Raw genomic sequence first — 14717 nt, 5'->3', positions numbered from 1 at the left:
CAGGACGGTGCACGTAATTTCAGCTGCTGAAATCATACATTTGTTTTGACTAGTGGCACTTGTAAGTCTATTGATGCAGAACCTACATAAAACAAATATACACTAGTCACAGTGTGACACACACACACACACACACACACACACACACACACACACACACACACACACGGTTACAATAACTACTGGTATTTGATCTATCTTGTTGTTATGCTTTCACTTGATATACCGGTACTCATTTTCTGGACACTGCTACAAAGGTTCACTATAGGCTGAATGAAAAAGGCATTGCTGCACAACACACACCCCAAACACCAAGCATCTAATGTAGATATATTTTTATTCATTAATTTACATCAACTATACAGTTCAAGTGGACAAATGAGAGGACCGTAATATTTCAACGCACCAGGGAAGGGTCCACTAAAATATAAGTAGCCTACGAATAGAAACACCCATTGGTGTGGCGCTGGTGAAATTTAACCTCTCTGACAAAAGAGCATTATGACAGATGCGTGACCATGTATCTCTTTCAATGGTTTGTTGAAATGGAGTAGAATGTCAGACTTGTGCCAGTTAAAGTGAAAGGTAGAGGGAGGCAGGAAGGAGAAGGTTAGATCTCGTCAATGAAGGGTGTTTTTACAAGGTTGCCACTGGACGCCATGGTTTTCTTGCCGGACACAAACTTCTTTGCAGCCTGGAAAAGAGTAGGAATTAAGATAAAGAAAATTTGTATTCTGCACACAAACACAAGAAAACTACAACATTTTTATATTTACCATGCGATTACACGGCATGAAATCATACTCACTTATGTATAACCTTTCTTGTATCATAATGATAACCACAAAGTGGGTCTGAATCACATGCCATCATGCATGTCCAGTAAAAAGTCCAGGGAAGCCTATGATTGCCTGCGCTGTGACTGAAATCTGTGGTTGGTTAGTCTAAGGATCTGCATGAGTAGTCAATTCATGTCTGTCACTTTTTTGTGTTTTATGTTGTGGTGGTCTCTCGGTCCTTTACCACTTCTCAATACATTGTGCACCTGATGACAGTTTGACGTCTCTCTAATCGGATGGCTATTGAAAGACTATGAAATAAGTAGTCTTGAAATCCATCCCTAATATTTCTTGAAATATTTGATTAGTTATTGTACATGACTGCCACTTGTGTTATGACAGCCACATTGAAGGTACGTTCTGTAACTTTATTGTATCAAATCCTTGATTGGGTTTTACTAGTTACTTAGGTAGTTGGTTACTTTTCTATTAAACTCAACTAAACTAAAGCAACCACAAGCAGCGAGAGGAGTGAAAGCTTACATTAGCAACATCAGTGAGGGAGACATTGTCGATGTTCTTAGTGACTGTGTCAGGAGTGAGGTAGACTCCTCCAGACAGGGCCTGGGAGCCCATATCATCAATCAATCCTTCAGGGGACTCCAGAGACATCAGATAGTGGGCCTTTAACTTGTTCCTGCACCAACACATAAAAAACATCTGCTCAGACGCCTAATAAACCTAAACACATAACAGTAAAGATGAATCAAACAATATAAAATCAGATTTCACAAGTGGTGGGAGATACATGGGTTTGAATATGTTTAAAGATGATAATTGTTGCAGATAATTTCACATCATGGAAAAGGTTGTTCCATAGTTAAGAAGAAACAATAAAAGCAAAATTACGATTTAAATTTAGTGAAATGATATCACCAACGAATGCAAAGAAATGGCAGAATATAAAACTAGAAGTTATTTTGGAACCAAAACATCCAACAAATGACGTATCACACAAATCAGCTAACAGCAATGTGTACTGTAAACCACACACAGTACAGCGTCCTTAGACTCACTGAATTGAGAAAGGACGCAATCATGTCACCCTCCAGGGATCCTGGGATGTAATACTGTACTCAGTACTGTACTGATAACGTTGTTGAAGTAGGACTCATAAAATGTCCCTGGGACTCTTCTAAAAGACCACCCCTGGATCCCGGGACCCATTACATTGAAAACCTATTTACATCACTGCAACAGTAAATAGTTTCATACTTGGCCTGGGTGAGGTCAGCAGCAGTGACTGCACCATCAGCAACAGCTTTCACCTGGGCCACAGCAGCTTTGATCACCTGGAGAAACAGGAGAGCATGGACAGGTCAGTCAGCATTTAGCAATGGTTCTTCTCACCTCCAGTCCTGTAGGTTATTATTCCAACCATCTTATCAGGGACTCATTTAGATCAGGATACCAGGCAAGGGGTGGAGCTTGCCCTTCCAGAATATGGGTGCAAGCTAGTGAAATCATATTGCAGAAGCTACCTGCCTGTGTGGGGGAGAAGGCTATGTAGGGAACTATATTTCTGTTTGATTGTAATGAATATACAAAAATAGAATGTGTAAATGAGAAATAAGTTGCACATCAATGGAGCCGGCCTAGACTTAGAATAGTGGAATACTCACATCACCGGCTGCAGCAGATTGGCAGATTGTGTAGACTCCAAACAGACCAGAGTCAGAGTAGCTTGCATTGAAAGCAGAGACCTGCACACAACAATAGAGAAAACCATAGGGTTACCGTAAGACAGGGGTGGGCAATTACTGTCTTAGTATACCGGTATGATACGGTTGATGATGCTGCGTGTTTGGTCGTGTAAACTAATTTAAACTTTTAATTTGATTTATTTGTATTTGTTTATCTTGTCTATCCTTGTTTTATATTATGTTTTTGTGCTCAATGCTCATACATAATGTCCATGCATACGTATTCTGTTGTTGCCGTTTGTTTTTTCTGTTTGTTTGTAAAAAATCCAAATAAAGTACTGATCATAAAAAAAAGACAGGGGTGGGCAACTTTGACGATGGAGAGGGCCACTAAATTTCCACTCACTCCAGAGTGCCGCATTGCATATTGCTGTCGTAGCAAAAACATAGGATCTACAAGCTCAAAACGTGTCGTACTGCGACGCGTTTTGAGCTTATTTTTGCTAATATTTGAAATGGAATCGTGAATTATTCTTTTGCTAATTTTTAATTGGAATCCTGAAAAGTAGCCTTTTTATTTAATTTAAAATGTATCTAGTTATAGTTATGTTTAACTTTATAAACTAAATACAAATACATTGGACATAAAAAAGACAACATTTTAATACTACTCATTAAGCTACTAATTTAGACTGTAAATTAGTAGCTAAAGTGGGTCATGTTTGCATGTTTGGAATTGTTATAGGCTTTTCTGCCTTTATTGATAGTATCAAGTGAAGAATGACAGGAAAGAGGGAGAGAGAGAAGGGGAGAGACATGCAGCAAAGGTCGTCATGAACGGGACTCGAACACGTGACGCGCTGTCAGGCCAAGGCCTATATGTGGCATGCACCTGAACCACTTGGCCAGCGGGTGCCCCACATGTTTGGAATTGTAACAGCTGAAATCAATAACATATCAGTATTCCGATATTAACCTGCAGGCCACATTAACCCATTCTGAACGGGAACCCCTTTTGGTGTTTTAAGCATTAGGTTATACTTTAGCTATTGAAAGATAGCAGATTTACAAGCTCATAGCGCAGCACTCTTTGAATATATATTTTTTCAGAGCGTTTTTAACTCAAATCTTTGCTTCTGGGGGGGTACCTGGAACAACATATTTTCAGATATGATCCGTGGCCAAATACAGATAATTCTAGGGGTCCTTGACATGGAAAGGTTGAGAACCACTGACATAGAAACATGAGTTTTTCAGAAAACTGTTTTTTTAAATCGTCCTCAGGTCTAAATGAGTTAAGTGAAGGTGGGGGCCGCATGTGGCCCCAGGGCCACCAGTTGCCCATGAATGCCGGCTTAAGATAACATGTCAGAATGTCTTTTTATTCCACATATGAAAAAGAAAACTTAAATGCAACCACATAGGTTTCCACTACCATATAGATTCTCATCCATCTCAGCTGGGTGAAGCGGAAAACTGAATTTCCCCTGCAGGACTAATACGGTTATCAAAAATGTATGCCCTAGTAGTAAGTAAATAAAATAAGTCAACAAGTCTTTGTGAAAATGGACTCAACTCCATTTTCCCTCCAAGTCCAACCCCTGGCTGTGACATTTAGTTATGCGTCAAATTCAACAGAGGGTAACGTATGAAAATCGCCAACTGCAGGCCACTCACGTCAAACGGGTCACTGGTTGCCTTGGAGACGCCCTGGGTGAGTTTGCTAGTGGTGTTGGAGCCCCTCTTGATGTGTGGGCCTGCCCCCAAGATGTGCTGCAGCACGCTGAAGGCCAGGGCCTCCGGGGACCCTATTATTGCCGACTGGCTCACCAGCGCACAGTGGAGCAGACTGTTGGAGTTCTGCTGACGCAACTCACCTACAGAGACACGAGGGAGGAAATAGTTGAGAAAGAGACAAGTAAGTAAACACACACAAGCGCCACTTTAGTCCATTTCCCACCATTTTCATGCATGTTTGTATCTTGGTTTGTGTGTCTTACGTTGTTGTTGCTGGTCTGTTATGTTGCAACTAGCGCCTACTGTACATCATAACGTTACCACAGCAACCAAAGCAGGTAGGTTGCGCAGTGTGGCTCTGAAGTCCGAACACACAGATCCTATCTGATTACTTCCAAATAACAATAAGCCTAAAGATCAGATTTGAGAAAGTAATCGAATTTGCCTCTAGTCTAAACAGGGCGACCCTAGAGAGACTCTATAACAACCCTCACCTACAGAGAAACTCTACAGAGATGCCCCTAGCCCGGACAAACACAAGCAGAGTGACCAGACAGAAATCCAACTGGACTAAACCAAATTATAACAAAACAAAAAGAAAGATAACATATATTGTAGTATTAACCCAAAACCAGAGCAATCTGGAATCCTATTTGGCCGTATAAACAGTGGCAGAACCGATCCAAAACTAAGGAAAGCCTTGACCATGCCTACACTACAGACAGGTCTGTAAACACAGCAGCAAGATTTGTGAGAACATTTGCACAATCTTGAATTGCAAATGCTAATTTCTTTGTGGTTTCGTTGCATTATGACACAGCTCTGTTTACAGTATTTCTTTATTATTTTTATTTCTTTTCACACTTGCTTTGGCGATATGATGATGTGATGCAAGAGTGCAGACTAGCAAATAGCAACTCGGATAGCTGCTCTCCATCCCTCCTGTCCGTATAGCAGCAGGGTCTGGAGCTCTGCAGTCTGCAGTGTCGCTAGCTCCGCTGTCACAATGTGTCTATGTAGGTGGTGCACCTCTTTCACATCATAGCAGTGCCTTGGGTGGCCTCCACTGTTAGTTTGCTCCCCAGCCATTCCTTTTGCCTGACACAGTACCTTGCCAGCTTCATTCTTCTCTCCCTGACCCTGACCATGACCCGCGGGAGGCTTCTATAGAGGTTCACGTTTCTGACATGGTCTGCCGGGCTCTGCCCAATCCCATGTGATATCAAGTGCCATTAGTAGCATTATTGGAACCTTGACTATAGTCCGACTATCCTGCCGCTATCATCTGCACTGCAGGACTCAGGACCACATAGGTGCCTTTGCTTTGGTATAATAAAGGCCCTTTTAATTGAGAGAGAGTGAGAGAGATGGAGAGACAGAGGAAAAGAAAGTGGTGTGCAATAATCCAGTTACACTCTAGCTAGTCAGTGTATGTATGTAATATACAAATCTGACACAATATGACACTAACAAACATGTTTGTATGTTGGCGGTGTTAAATTCCAACCGGAATAGATTTTTTAAAGTTTTTTCACCTCTCAGGGGACAATCACACAGAGACACGTTGCTAGAAATGCATCAACAGCCAAACCATTGTGTTCCTATGGTACATGCCTAACATGTGCCCCTCCTTTGCGTCGCCTTTACCTAGCATTTTTAGATGTGATTAAAAGCTAACATATTCACAACTTTTCACCACTCCTTCTGGTTTGATGCTGGTAATCTAATGTCATCTAAATTCTAAACATGTGGTCTCCATCACTGTGCTCACCTCCACGGTACTGGGACATAGCCCCTGTGGTTCCAAGCCCACTGCGGATGTTGAGGAACTGCTCCCCCACCTGCCTCAGCACAGCATGGTCCACACCTGGATGGAAAAACAAAATATTTATTAACACCGTTAACAGGTTCCGTCCGTGTTGCAATGACGTGCGTACACGTCCTAGTGTATGCAGTAACATAAGTTACTTAACTTACTTTCAATGTATAATTAACTACATACCGATTTCATATAACAGTAGCGAGCTACCTTAGTTTCATATATATATATATTTTTCTTTGTTTGTCCGTCTGTCTCTGCTGCATTATGTATTGTATTGTTATACACTTGTCATGCCGCTGTAACAGTTGTCATAACGTGATCATCCACATATCTTTGTGTAACTGTCAGTGAGACAAATTCCAGCAGCGCTACTTCACTTGGTAAGTAAGATGATTCTGTCATCAACCATCCACCAGAGGTTTAGGAGGTCATTGTTTGGCTTATTTCAGAAGTCATTGCTATTCAAGCTAAGTATTACTTCCAACAGTGTCAGATACTGGTAGTAACAACCCCTTACCAAGTCCAACGAGAGCCATTCTCGCACTTGTGAAATTGTCCTGGACATATTGGTGCATCTGGGGAAGAATGCAGACATTACAATGTAGGCATCACAATGATAGAAAAACATAATGAAGTACTATTAATATGTAGATATTTATGCAGAGGTGAAGATCTACAGTGAGGTGTCTCACCTGCTCAGAATGGATGTTGCCGACCATGTGGTCTGGACAATACAGGGAGTTAGAGAGTGCGTTCTTGTAGGCAGCTGCATGCAGACTTTCGAGCACAGCTGGAGGAGAAACATAAGAATATGAAGTATAGTGTTTTGATTTTACAAGCATGTACTAAAGCTGCTATAAGCAATAATTTTAGCAACATTTTAATGACCTTTTTCTTTTTGGTATTCAAACAGCCAGCAATGGGTAGAACTCTTCCAAAAAAATGTAGACTCTGTGGCACATCTAGGGGGCGCAATCTGCATTCAAAGATTTTCCTTGAAGCTTTGTCATTGGTCGATTTGCCTGTCTACTTCCTGATTCATTGCGACCAGGTTTTTTTCGACCAATGACAAAGCTTCTAGGAACATCTTTGAATGCACATTGCGGCCCCTAGATGTGTCACAGAGACTCAAATTATTTTGGGAGCGTTCTGCCCATTGCTAGCTGTCTGAATACCATTTTTGGACATATTATTGCTTATAGCAGCTTTAAAATAAAATAAAAAATAAATCGTAAATTAACCAATAATGACTTTTAAGCCTTTTACAGAACTGGACTTTTAGAATAATTGTCAGGAAAATGAATGCTGGAGAATGAATTAGCACAGACCATTCTGTGGGCTCTGAGCAGCCAAGGCCTTGTCCATCTTCACCCTGGGGGTGAGATCTGACACTTCCCATGACCTGAACTCTGGTGCTGTGGTTACATTGATGAGGTACTCCATCACTGTATCACTGTAAGGAAGGAAGAGTTTACACTTTGCAACATACTAACTTACAGGCAAAATAGAAATAACTAAGAAAACTAAAGATACATTAATAAATGGGAAGGTGAACAGAGGAGAAAATGTTGTCCACTATGAGACTATGGCTTGTCTCCTATGAAGCTTTTGAAAAGAGAAAATGCCTGGTTTGCACTTGGAACTGTGTATGTATTGTCTTCTAATCAAAACAAACAAACAAGTTGTATGTGTAATACTAGTCAGAAAGAAAAGTCATTATCCCTGGACTCACATGTCATCCCTCAAACAGTCTACAGAGTAGACCATGTTCTCTCTGGTTGCTGTTACACTGCAGGGTGAAAACACACATGTTAAGCTTAAGCATTATATTTGTGTTGTATACGCACACATGAACTACATGAACAGGTTTTTACATTACATTACATTACAGTCATTTAGCAGACGCTTTTATCCAAAGCGACTTACAATAAGTGTATTCAACATAGGTAGGGAACAAAAACTACTAATCACCAGAAGTCTTTAGTGCATTTTCTGCAAAAACAAGCAACCAAGAGTATACCTAGCGCTAAGGTAAAAGTGCAATATATCAGCTACCTATTTCCTTAACCGGATGAGACAAAATAGCTAAATCAAATGAGCATGAGCTAAAACAATTAAGTGTATCGACTAAACAAGATCCAATAAACAATACAACAATAGAAAACAAACGTTCGTACAACTAGTTAACAACAAGTAGGTCAGGCAGAGAGGAAGGGTAGTGTTTCCTGAAGAGGTGGGTTTTCAACCTGCGGCGAAATATGGGCAGTGACTCTGCTGTCCTAACATCAGTGGGGAGTTCATTCCACCACTGTGGGGCCAGAACAGAAAAGAGTCGTGACCGTGTGGATCGGCCAGAAGGACCCTTGAGTGACGAGGCAATCAGTCGCCCCGAGGTGGCAGACCGAAGTGGTCGGGCAGGGGTGTAGGCATCGACCATAGCCCGGAGATAGGAAGGAGCTGTTCCTTTCACTGCCCTATAGGCTAACACCAGGGTTTTGAACTGGATGCGGGCCGCTACGGGGAGCCAGTGTAGAGAACGGAGAAGGATGGTTGTGTGGGAGAACTTGGGGCGGTTGAACACCAGACGAGCCGCAGCTTTCTGAACAAGCTCCAGAGGTCTGATGGCAGATGCCGGAGCACCAGCAAGGAGAGAGTTGCAGTAGTCCAGGCGGGAGATGACGAGAGCCTGGATGAGCACCTGGGCTGCCTTCTCCGTGAGGAAGGGGCGAATCCTCCTGATGTTGTAGAGGAGGAATCTGCAGGACCTTGTCACTGATGCGATGTTTGCCGAGAACGTCAGTTGATCGTCCAGGGTCACACCCAGATTTTTCGCAGTCCGAGTTGAGGTCACCACAGCATTATCAATGGTGATGGCCATGTCTCGGTGCGGACAGCCCTTCCCCGGGAGGAACATCAGCTCGGTCTTGTCCAGGTTGAGCTTCAGGTGGTTTGTCGACATCCACGCCGAGATGTCAGCCAGACAAGCAGCAATGCGTGCCTCCACTTGGGTATCAGAGGGGGGGAATGAGAGGATCAGCTGGGTGTCATCGGCATAGCAGTGGTAGGAAAAGCCATGGGAGTGGATGACAGCACCCAGAGATGTAGTGTAGAGAGAGAAAAGAAGAGGACCCAGAACCGAGCCTTGGGGAACCCCAGTTGTGAGCCTGTGTGGTTCTGACACAGACCCTCTCAGCATCACCTGGTAGGAGCACCCGGTTTGTGCTTAAACAGACAGACGACAGTCACCATTTTATATTCTTCAGAACTAATTTACTTGCATTTATTCTACACCGTGAACCAGTGAGAGTTTGTTTTGTTGTACACGTGTTCAAGGTGAAAACTAGACTAAGAACATATAGGTTGAGCTGAATAGAAATACTAACCTCATGCTGCCTCCCACTGCCTCCACGCCACGACAGATTCTTAAGGCTGAAGCCCCTTTGGTTGTCTTTGGGGTGGGGGTGGGGTAAAGTGCCAACATTGGTCATTGGTCATTGGTCATAGGCAACTCGGATACAACTTGCATTCAACTTTCAAACAGAAAACTTTCAGTTCAGACTACGAAAAGAAAGATTGCTGAAGACAGCCTGTTTGTTAATTAATAAGATATTTGATTTCAAAGGTGTTTATTTTATTTTATTGAATCCTACCAGGCTGGCAGCCAATCGCAGGAGGTGAGCAACGCCCACATTTTCAGGGGTCTCATATCGACAGCCGGCCCTGACAAACACCCCAATCTTGGAGACAGGGGAATAGTTCTCCAAAGAAGCGATCACCAGCCCACTTGGCAGTTTGGTCACCTACAGAGAAAGCATGTCAATTTAATGAACAACTTTTCCTACAACTTCTCTACTACATTGCATGATCAATGCAATGTTGTCAGTCACGGCACTTTATCTCTCAACCAGTTAATAGTAGCATCATAGGGATCTATGAATGTAACTTCACTCTACAGATACAACCCGCTGAATGTATCTGAACATTGTTAAATGAATGGCCAAAGCATCAAGACTAAAAACATCCCAGTCCAACACACATACCGGTAGTCATGTTTTTGAATAAGGCAGCAAAAACAGCATCCTTATTCTCAGGCCAGACACACCCACACAACCAAACCCAACATCCCTTCCGTTCCCGGCCCAGCCCTTCTCCACTATTCCCCACACATACATGGACATCCTGGCAGGAGTTGGCAGCTCCTTGGGAGAGTTTGAGGCCAGCTAGGGGCTGGACAAGGGACTGGCCTTTTCTGGTAGCCGCATAGCAGCGTCTCTGTGGAGAAGAGAGAGAAGTCAACACCCACTGACCTGCGCTTCCTGCAGCTCAAACTTTACATGGTCGGCGGCCCCCGTGAACTCAACCTTACGGGCAGCCTGTGCCGCGTAAAGCCTCCTCTGAAAGAAAACATAAGATATATAGGTGGTAGTGCTGCACAATTCTTGCTCAAATGTGAATCTCGTTTTTCCTACACAAGAATTGAGATCACGATTCTCACACGGTTCTCATATTTCATATTTCTCATAAATATAAAAATATGTATTGTCTTCAGTCTGTAGTTGCTGAACATTACAACATTCAAAATGTGGCATCTGGACTCTGGAGCCAACTACTGTGGCTTTAAACAGACAAAATCAAAGTGCTTGACCTCTCTAAAAGTCTCTCTCTTGTAACAAAAAGATAAATGTAACTAAAACGAATACAGCCAACTAGTGCTGCACGATTGTTGCTAAAATTTTGAATGAGATCGCATAGGTGTCTGAATCTAGGTCGCAATCTTTATTTTCCGATTTATCTTGCAGCACTAATAGGTGGAACATCATAGTAACTGAATTAACTGAAAAAATGAACTGATTTTTTTAAATCTCGAGCCAAGATGGAGGGGGGGGTCTGATTAACCACTTAATACTTTACTTCACATCACATGTAACCTGTAATCTTTACAATGCTGAACTTGACGCTGATATGACGGTGATCGAGGAGCTTTGAGCCTTTGACAGTCAACAAGCCTTCTGGTAAAATATGACGTCACGGAACTTGGGTCGTGTACTGTTGGGGCCGGTTTAAGAATGATCAAATGTACCACCAAGCTGGAGAAATATTCCTTATTTTTCTACCTTGCGTTAAGTTAATATTAGATTTGACTGGGTGAACCCTGGTTAGAGGACAAGGTGTGTGAGACGTCTAGTATTATAGGATTCGTATGGCATCAGAGCATGTTGGGGAAACGTTCAAATCAACCGTTTAAAAAATGACGAAAATTGAGTTTCGAACAACAGGCGTTGGTTATACTGAACTGTTCCTTTGTGTTAATATAATGTTTATTCCTTACCGATAGTTGACTTATTCCCCGAATCCCCTTCATATCCCCTCTCTCCTTCAGCTAGGACGATAAAACAATATGGCTGACCTGAACGTCCTACCCAGCATTCCAAGCACGTTGCGGTCTTCCTCGTTGGCTTTAGTGGCGGGTTTGACGCGAACGTGCGCGCCCCTTTGCGACGAGAACCACAAACTTTAGAACTAGGTCCTAAGCATGGTCTTCAACAGGGGGTCCGGGGTGTAGTGGGGGTGGGGGGAGCGACATCCCCCCACTTCTAAAAGGAACACACCGGGACCCATATAGGATTGATTGCTTGATTGATTGATTGATTGATTGATTGAAGTATTTATTAACAGTTTGCAGAATTACAGTAGGCCTACATTTCAAGCACAACTCAAGGAGATGATCTGAGTGGAGCCCCCAAATATTTGTCAAAGGAATAATACAATTATAAAATGTCTACTCTAAATCTCTGAAAATACACATGAACATGAATACATATTATTAGCAAAGATAATGAAGTTGCATGGGGGAAAAAAGAACATGTATACAATGGGTTATATGTAGTGGGGTCCCTTCCGACTTCCGTCCCTACTTGCTTTGTCTTTCTCTCAGCTAAAGGGTCATTGTCCTGGAAAACGTTGAAGAGTTGAAGACCCCTGATGAACCCTGAGTGTCAGCAGATCCAGTCATCCAGAAACATAACCCAATACTGACAGTATATTTCCTGACATAGGCCTAATGGTCTAATATGACAACATTTTAACAATACACATACACACACACACAATGCAAAAAAAAAAAAAAAAAAAAAGCAGCAGGGAGCGGTAGAGAGCCTGGGTAGCAATTTGAGCAAACCGAATAAGAACTTAGAGCCTGTAAGCGCAGTGAGTGCGCATGTGTTCTCAGAACGTTTCACACACGCGACTTCACAGTTGACTTGCATCTTACCTACGTGCTGATCTAGTCTAGAACTCGTGAAAAAATATCTACAACAGTTTATTACATTCATTTGTTGGCGTTTCTCTCAACATTCCTACTATTACAGCTTGTGGTAGTAATCTCTCTCTCCAGTGAACGCAAATAGTCCTCCGTGAAGCATTTCGCCGAGAGGACAGAACATCTTGAACACCGAAGCCATAATGGTGAGTTCACGTAGGAGCTAACAAAGCTAACCCATGGAACCGGCTAATGGTAGCAAAGCACCTAGGCATATTTCATGTACTTTATCACTTTCAATTTGGGGGAGGGGGTGTTCTAACGTGTGTGTTGTAGACAGTAGACACAGCCAGATGACTCCATTTGTAAAAGTAAGTTGACTTTTGTTTAAACTTTCAGACTGACGCTGACGTGAATCCCAAGGCCTACCCGCTGGCCGACGCTACACTGTCAAAGACCATCCTGGACCTCGTGCAGCAGGCGTCCAACTATAAACAGTTGAGGAAGGGAGCCAATGAAGGTGAGCAACGTTTTAATCTCGAAAGGTTATAAAACTGTCTCTTAAAAACGAAGTGGCAGTGCGTTCTTTCTATTTACATAGCGTGGCTAGATTGAAACATTTAAACTAACGAAATGGCTGGTGTTAAAGTTGCCATGTGGTGCTAGCCTATCTGAAATAGGCCTACGTTTTGTTTTTGCTATTATTCCAAGCCATTTATGACATGACAGTGTTTGTAGGGGCTGGGGGCAGTAGTTTAACTTATTAATGATTGGGCCTGTAGTAGCCGCAATTTGCAACTCTAGATTTTTTTTATAATGGGATGAATCTAGAGTTGCAATACCCTCCATTGACTCCCCACTCATCATTTTGCGTTTGCGATCTGCTTGTCTTAAACGACTTTAAACTCACCAACATTGCAGCTGTAGTCCAAGCTTGAATTATTCTCTTTCAATCTGCAAAGCTTGTTTTTCATAAAAATCCCCCGTAGACATGTTATGAGCTACTTTCTGTCAAGAAGAAATGTTGGAGTGTGGAAGCGCTCGTTTTTATTAAGGGGTCGCGCTGCTGCCTCCTGCATTATGTGCAAATGCGAAACAGATGCATGCAGGGACGTTCAGTGACTTACGACGAGCGCTTCCAAACTCCAGCACTTAGAAAAAGCACAGAATTTCTTGACAGAAAGTAGCTCATAACATGTCTACGGGGGATTTTTATGAAAAACAAGCTTTGCAGATTGAAAGAGAATAATTCAAGCTTGGACTACAGCTGCAATGTTGGTGAGTTTAACGTCGTTAAGTCAATGGAGTCAATAGTCAATGGAGGGTATTGCAACTCTAGATTCATCCCATTATAAAAAAAATCTAGAGTTGCAAATTGCGGCTAGGCCTGTAGGTAAATTAATAAATGGTGTAAATAGCAAGCTCATCGCAATGTGTTGAGAGCTTGTACATCTATTTTCACTTGATGTGGTTGTGTGACAAAGTGGTTAATCAATTTGTGGATTTATATATTAAAAAAATCACACCCGTGTGAAATGAGGGGCGCTCTTATCATTATACATAAATCATCTCATGAACAACTGAATTCATGTGATTGGTTCGCCGATTTGCTTGTCTACATATGATGTACATTTTCCCTTCATTGTCAATGGCATTTAATGTTTGTTGCCACAATATTTGAGGCACATGACCTAATTTTGTCCTTTTATAAATATGAGATGTGTGGGGACAAAAGCTGTATATAGGAGGGGCTGGTGCCCCTCATAAAACACCCAACAATGAATCAAAAGTTATGGATTAATAGAATACTGGTTAAGAAAATAATGGACGATTGCAGACCTAGTGTACAGTATTACACTTCACACGATATCCTAACCATGCTGTTGTCCTGTGTTCCACAGCCACTAAAACCCTGAACAGAGGTATCTCTGAGTTCATTGTGATGGCTGCTGATGCAGAACCCCTGGAGATCATTCTCCACTTGCCACTGCTCTGCGAGGACAAGAACGTCCCCTATGTGTTTGTCCGCTCCAAGCAAGCCCTGGGTCGTGCTTGTGGAGTGTCGCGGCCTGTGATCGCTACTTCAGTCACCATTAAGGAGGGCTCACAGCTCAAGCCACAGATTCAGTCTGTGCAAATGTCCATTGAAAGACTGCTTGTGTAATTGCCTTACACACGGATGAAATTGTCTCTTTGAAAGGGACAATTAAAACGGAATATATTCCTTTTGTTTTTTACTTCAAGACATAGACAGTGGTCACTTTATCTGTTTTCAAATTATGTACTGCTGTTCTGTGAATAAAACTTTGTTTTTGTTACATTTGTCTTGTCACTTAAAATGTGGCTTTTGTTTTCATAACTCTTGAATTTTAAAGTGAGAAGTAAAAACACTCCAGTGATGAAAGGGTAATGGTGGT

At 42.2% G+C, this 14717-nt stretch overlaps 2 protein-coding genes across 3 annotated transcripts; one reads left to right on the top strand and one right to left on the bottom strand.

Moving 5' to 3' along the window:
- Positions 1-320: 320 nt before the first annotated feature.
- On the bottom strand, positions 321-11518 carry uqcrc2b (ubiquinol-cytochrome c reductase core protein 2b). Of its 2 annotated transcripts, none has more exons than XM_079492149.1 (14): positions 11371-11518; positions 10349-10435; positions 9692-9841; positions 9425-9489; positions 7774-7830; positions 7370-7494; positions 6734-6831; positions 6559-6616; positions 5991-6086; positions 4160-4359; positions 2462-2542; positions 2055-2131; positions 1323-1476; positions 321-694 (listed from the first exon to the last, which is right to left on the bottom strand). In XM_079492149.1, the coding sequence occupies exons 1-14, from the start codon at positions 11401-11403 to the stop codon at positions 611-613; spliced, it is 1365 nt and encodes a 454-aa protein (XP_079348275.1). In that variant the 5' UTR covers positions 11404-11518; the 3' UTR covers positions 321-610. The 2 variants fall into 2 exon arrangements, with proteins under 2 accessions (XP_079348275.1, XP_079348274.1); XM_079492148.1 differs by lacking the exon at positions 10349-10435 and adding an exon at positions 10212-10313 and having other exon boundaries at positions 11371-11515.
- Positions 11519-12243: 725 nt separating this feature from the next.
- snu13b (SNU13 homolog, small nuclear ribonucleoprotein b (U4/U6.U5)) lies at positions 12244-14618 on the top strand. Its single transcript, XM_079492603.1, has 3 exons — positions 12244-12506; positions 12700-12820; positions 14202-14618. Exons 1-3 carry the CDS (start codon positions 12504-12506, stop codon positions 14462-14464), a joined length of 387 nt encoding a protein of 128 aa, XP_079348729.1. The 5' UTR covers positions 12244-12503; the 3' UTR covers positions 14465-14618.
- The last annotated feature ends 99 nt before the right edge of the window (positions 14619-14717 follow it).

The sequence above is a fragment of the Electrona antarctica genome (genome assembly GCF_951216825.1).
Source record: "Electrona antarctica genome assembly, chromosome: 22".
NCBI classification, from domain to species: Eukaryota; Metazoa; Chordata; class Actinopteri; order Myctophiformes; family Myctophidae; genus Electrona; species Electrona antarctica.
Note: the sequence above shows the minus strand (reverse complement) of the source record. Positions and strands in the feature narration are given on the sequence as shown.

Excerpts from the sequence above, each read along its gene's own strand:
- uqcrc2b (XM_079492148.1), bottom strand. The coding sequence starts at position 11,403 with ATGAAGGGGATTCGGGGAATAAGTCAACTATCG. Across the intron at positions 7,831-9,424 it reads GCAGTGGGAGGCAGCATGAG|TGTAACAGCAACCAGAGAGA; the intron begins GTTAGTATTTCT and ends TTCACCCTGCAG. Across the intron at positions 695-1,322 it reads CCCTCACTGATGTTGCTAAT|GCTGCAAAGAAGTTTGTGTC; the intron begins GTAAGCTTTCAC and ends ACTCTTTTCCAG.
- snu13b (XM_079492603.1), top strand. Across the intron at positions 12,821-14,201 it reads GAGGAAGGGAGCCAATGAAG|CCACTAAAACCCTGAACAGA; the intron begins GTGAGCAACGTT and ends TGTGTTCCACAG.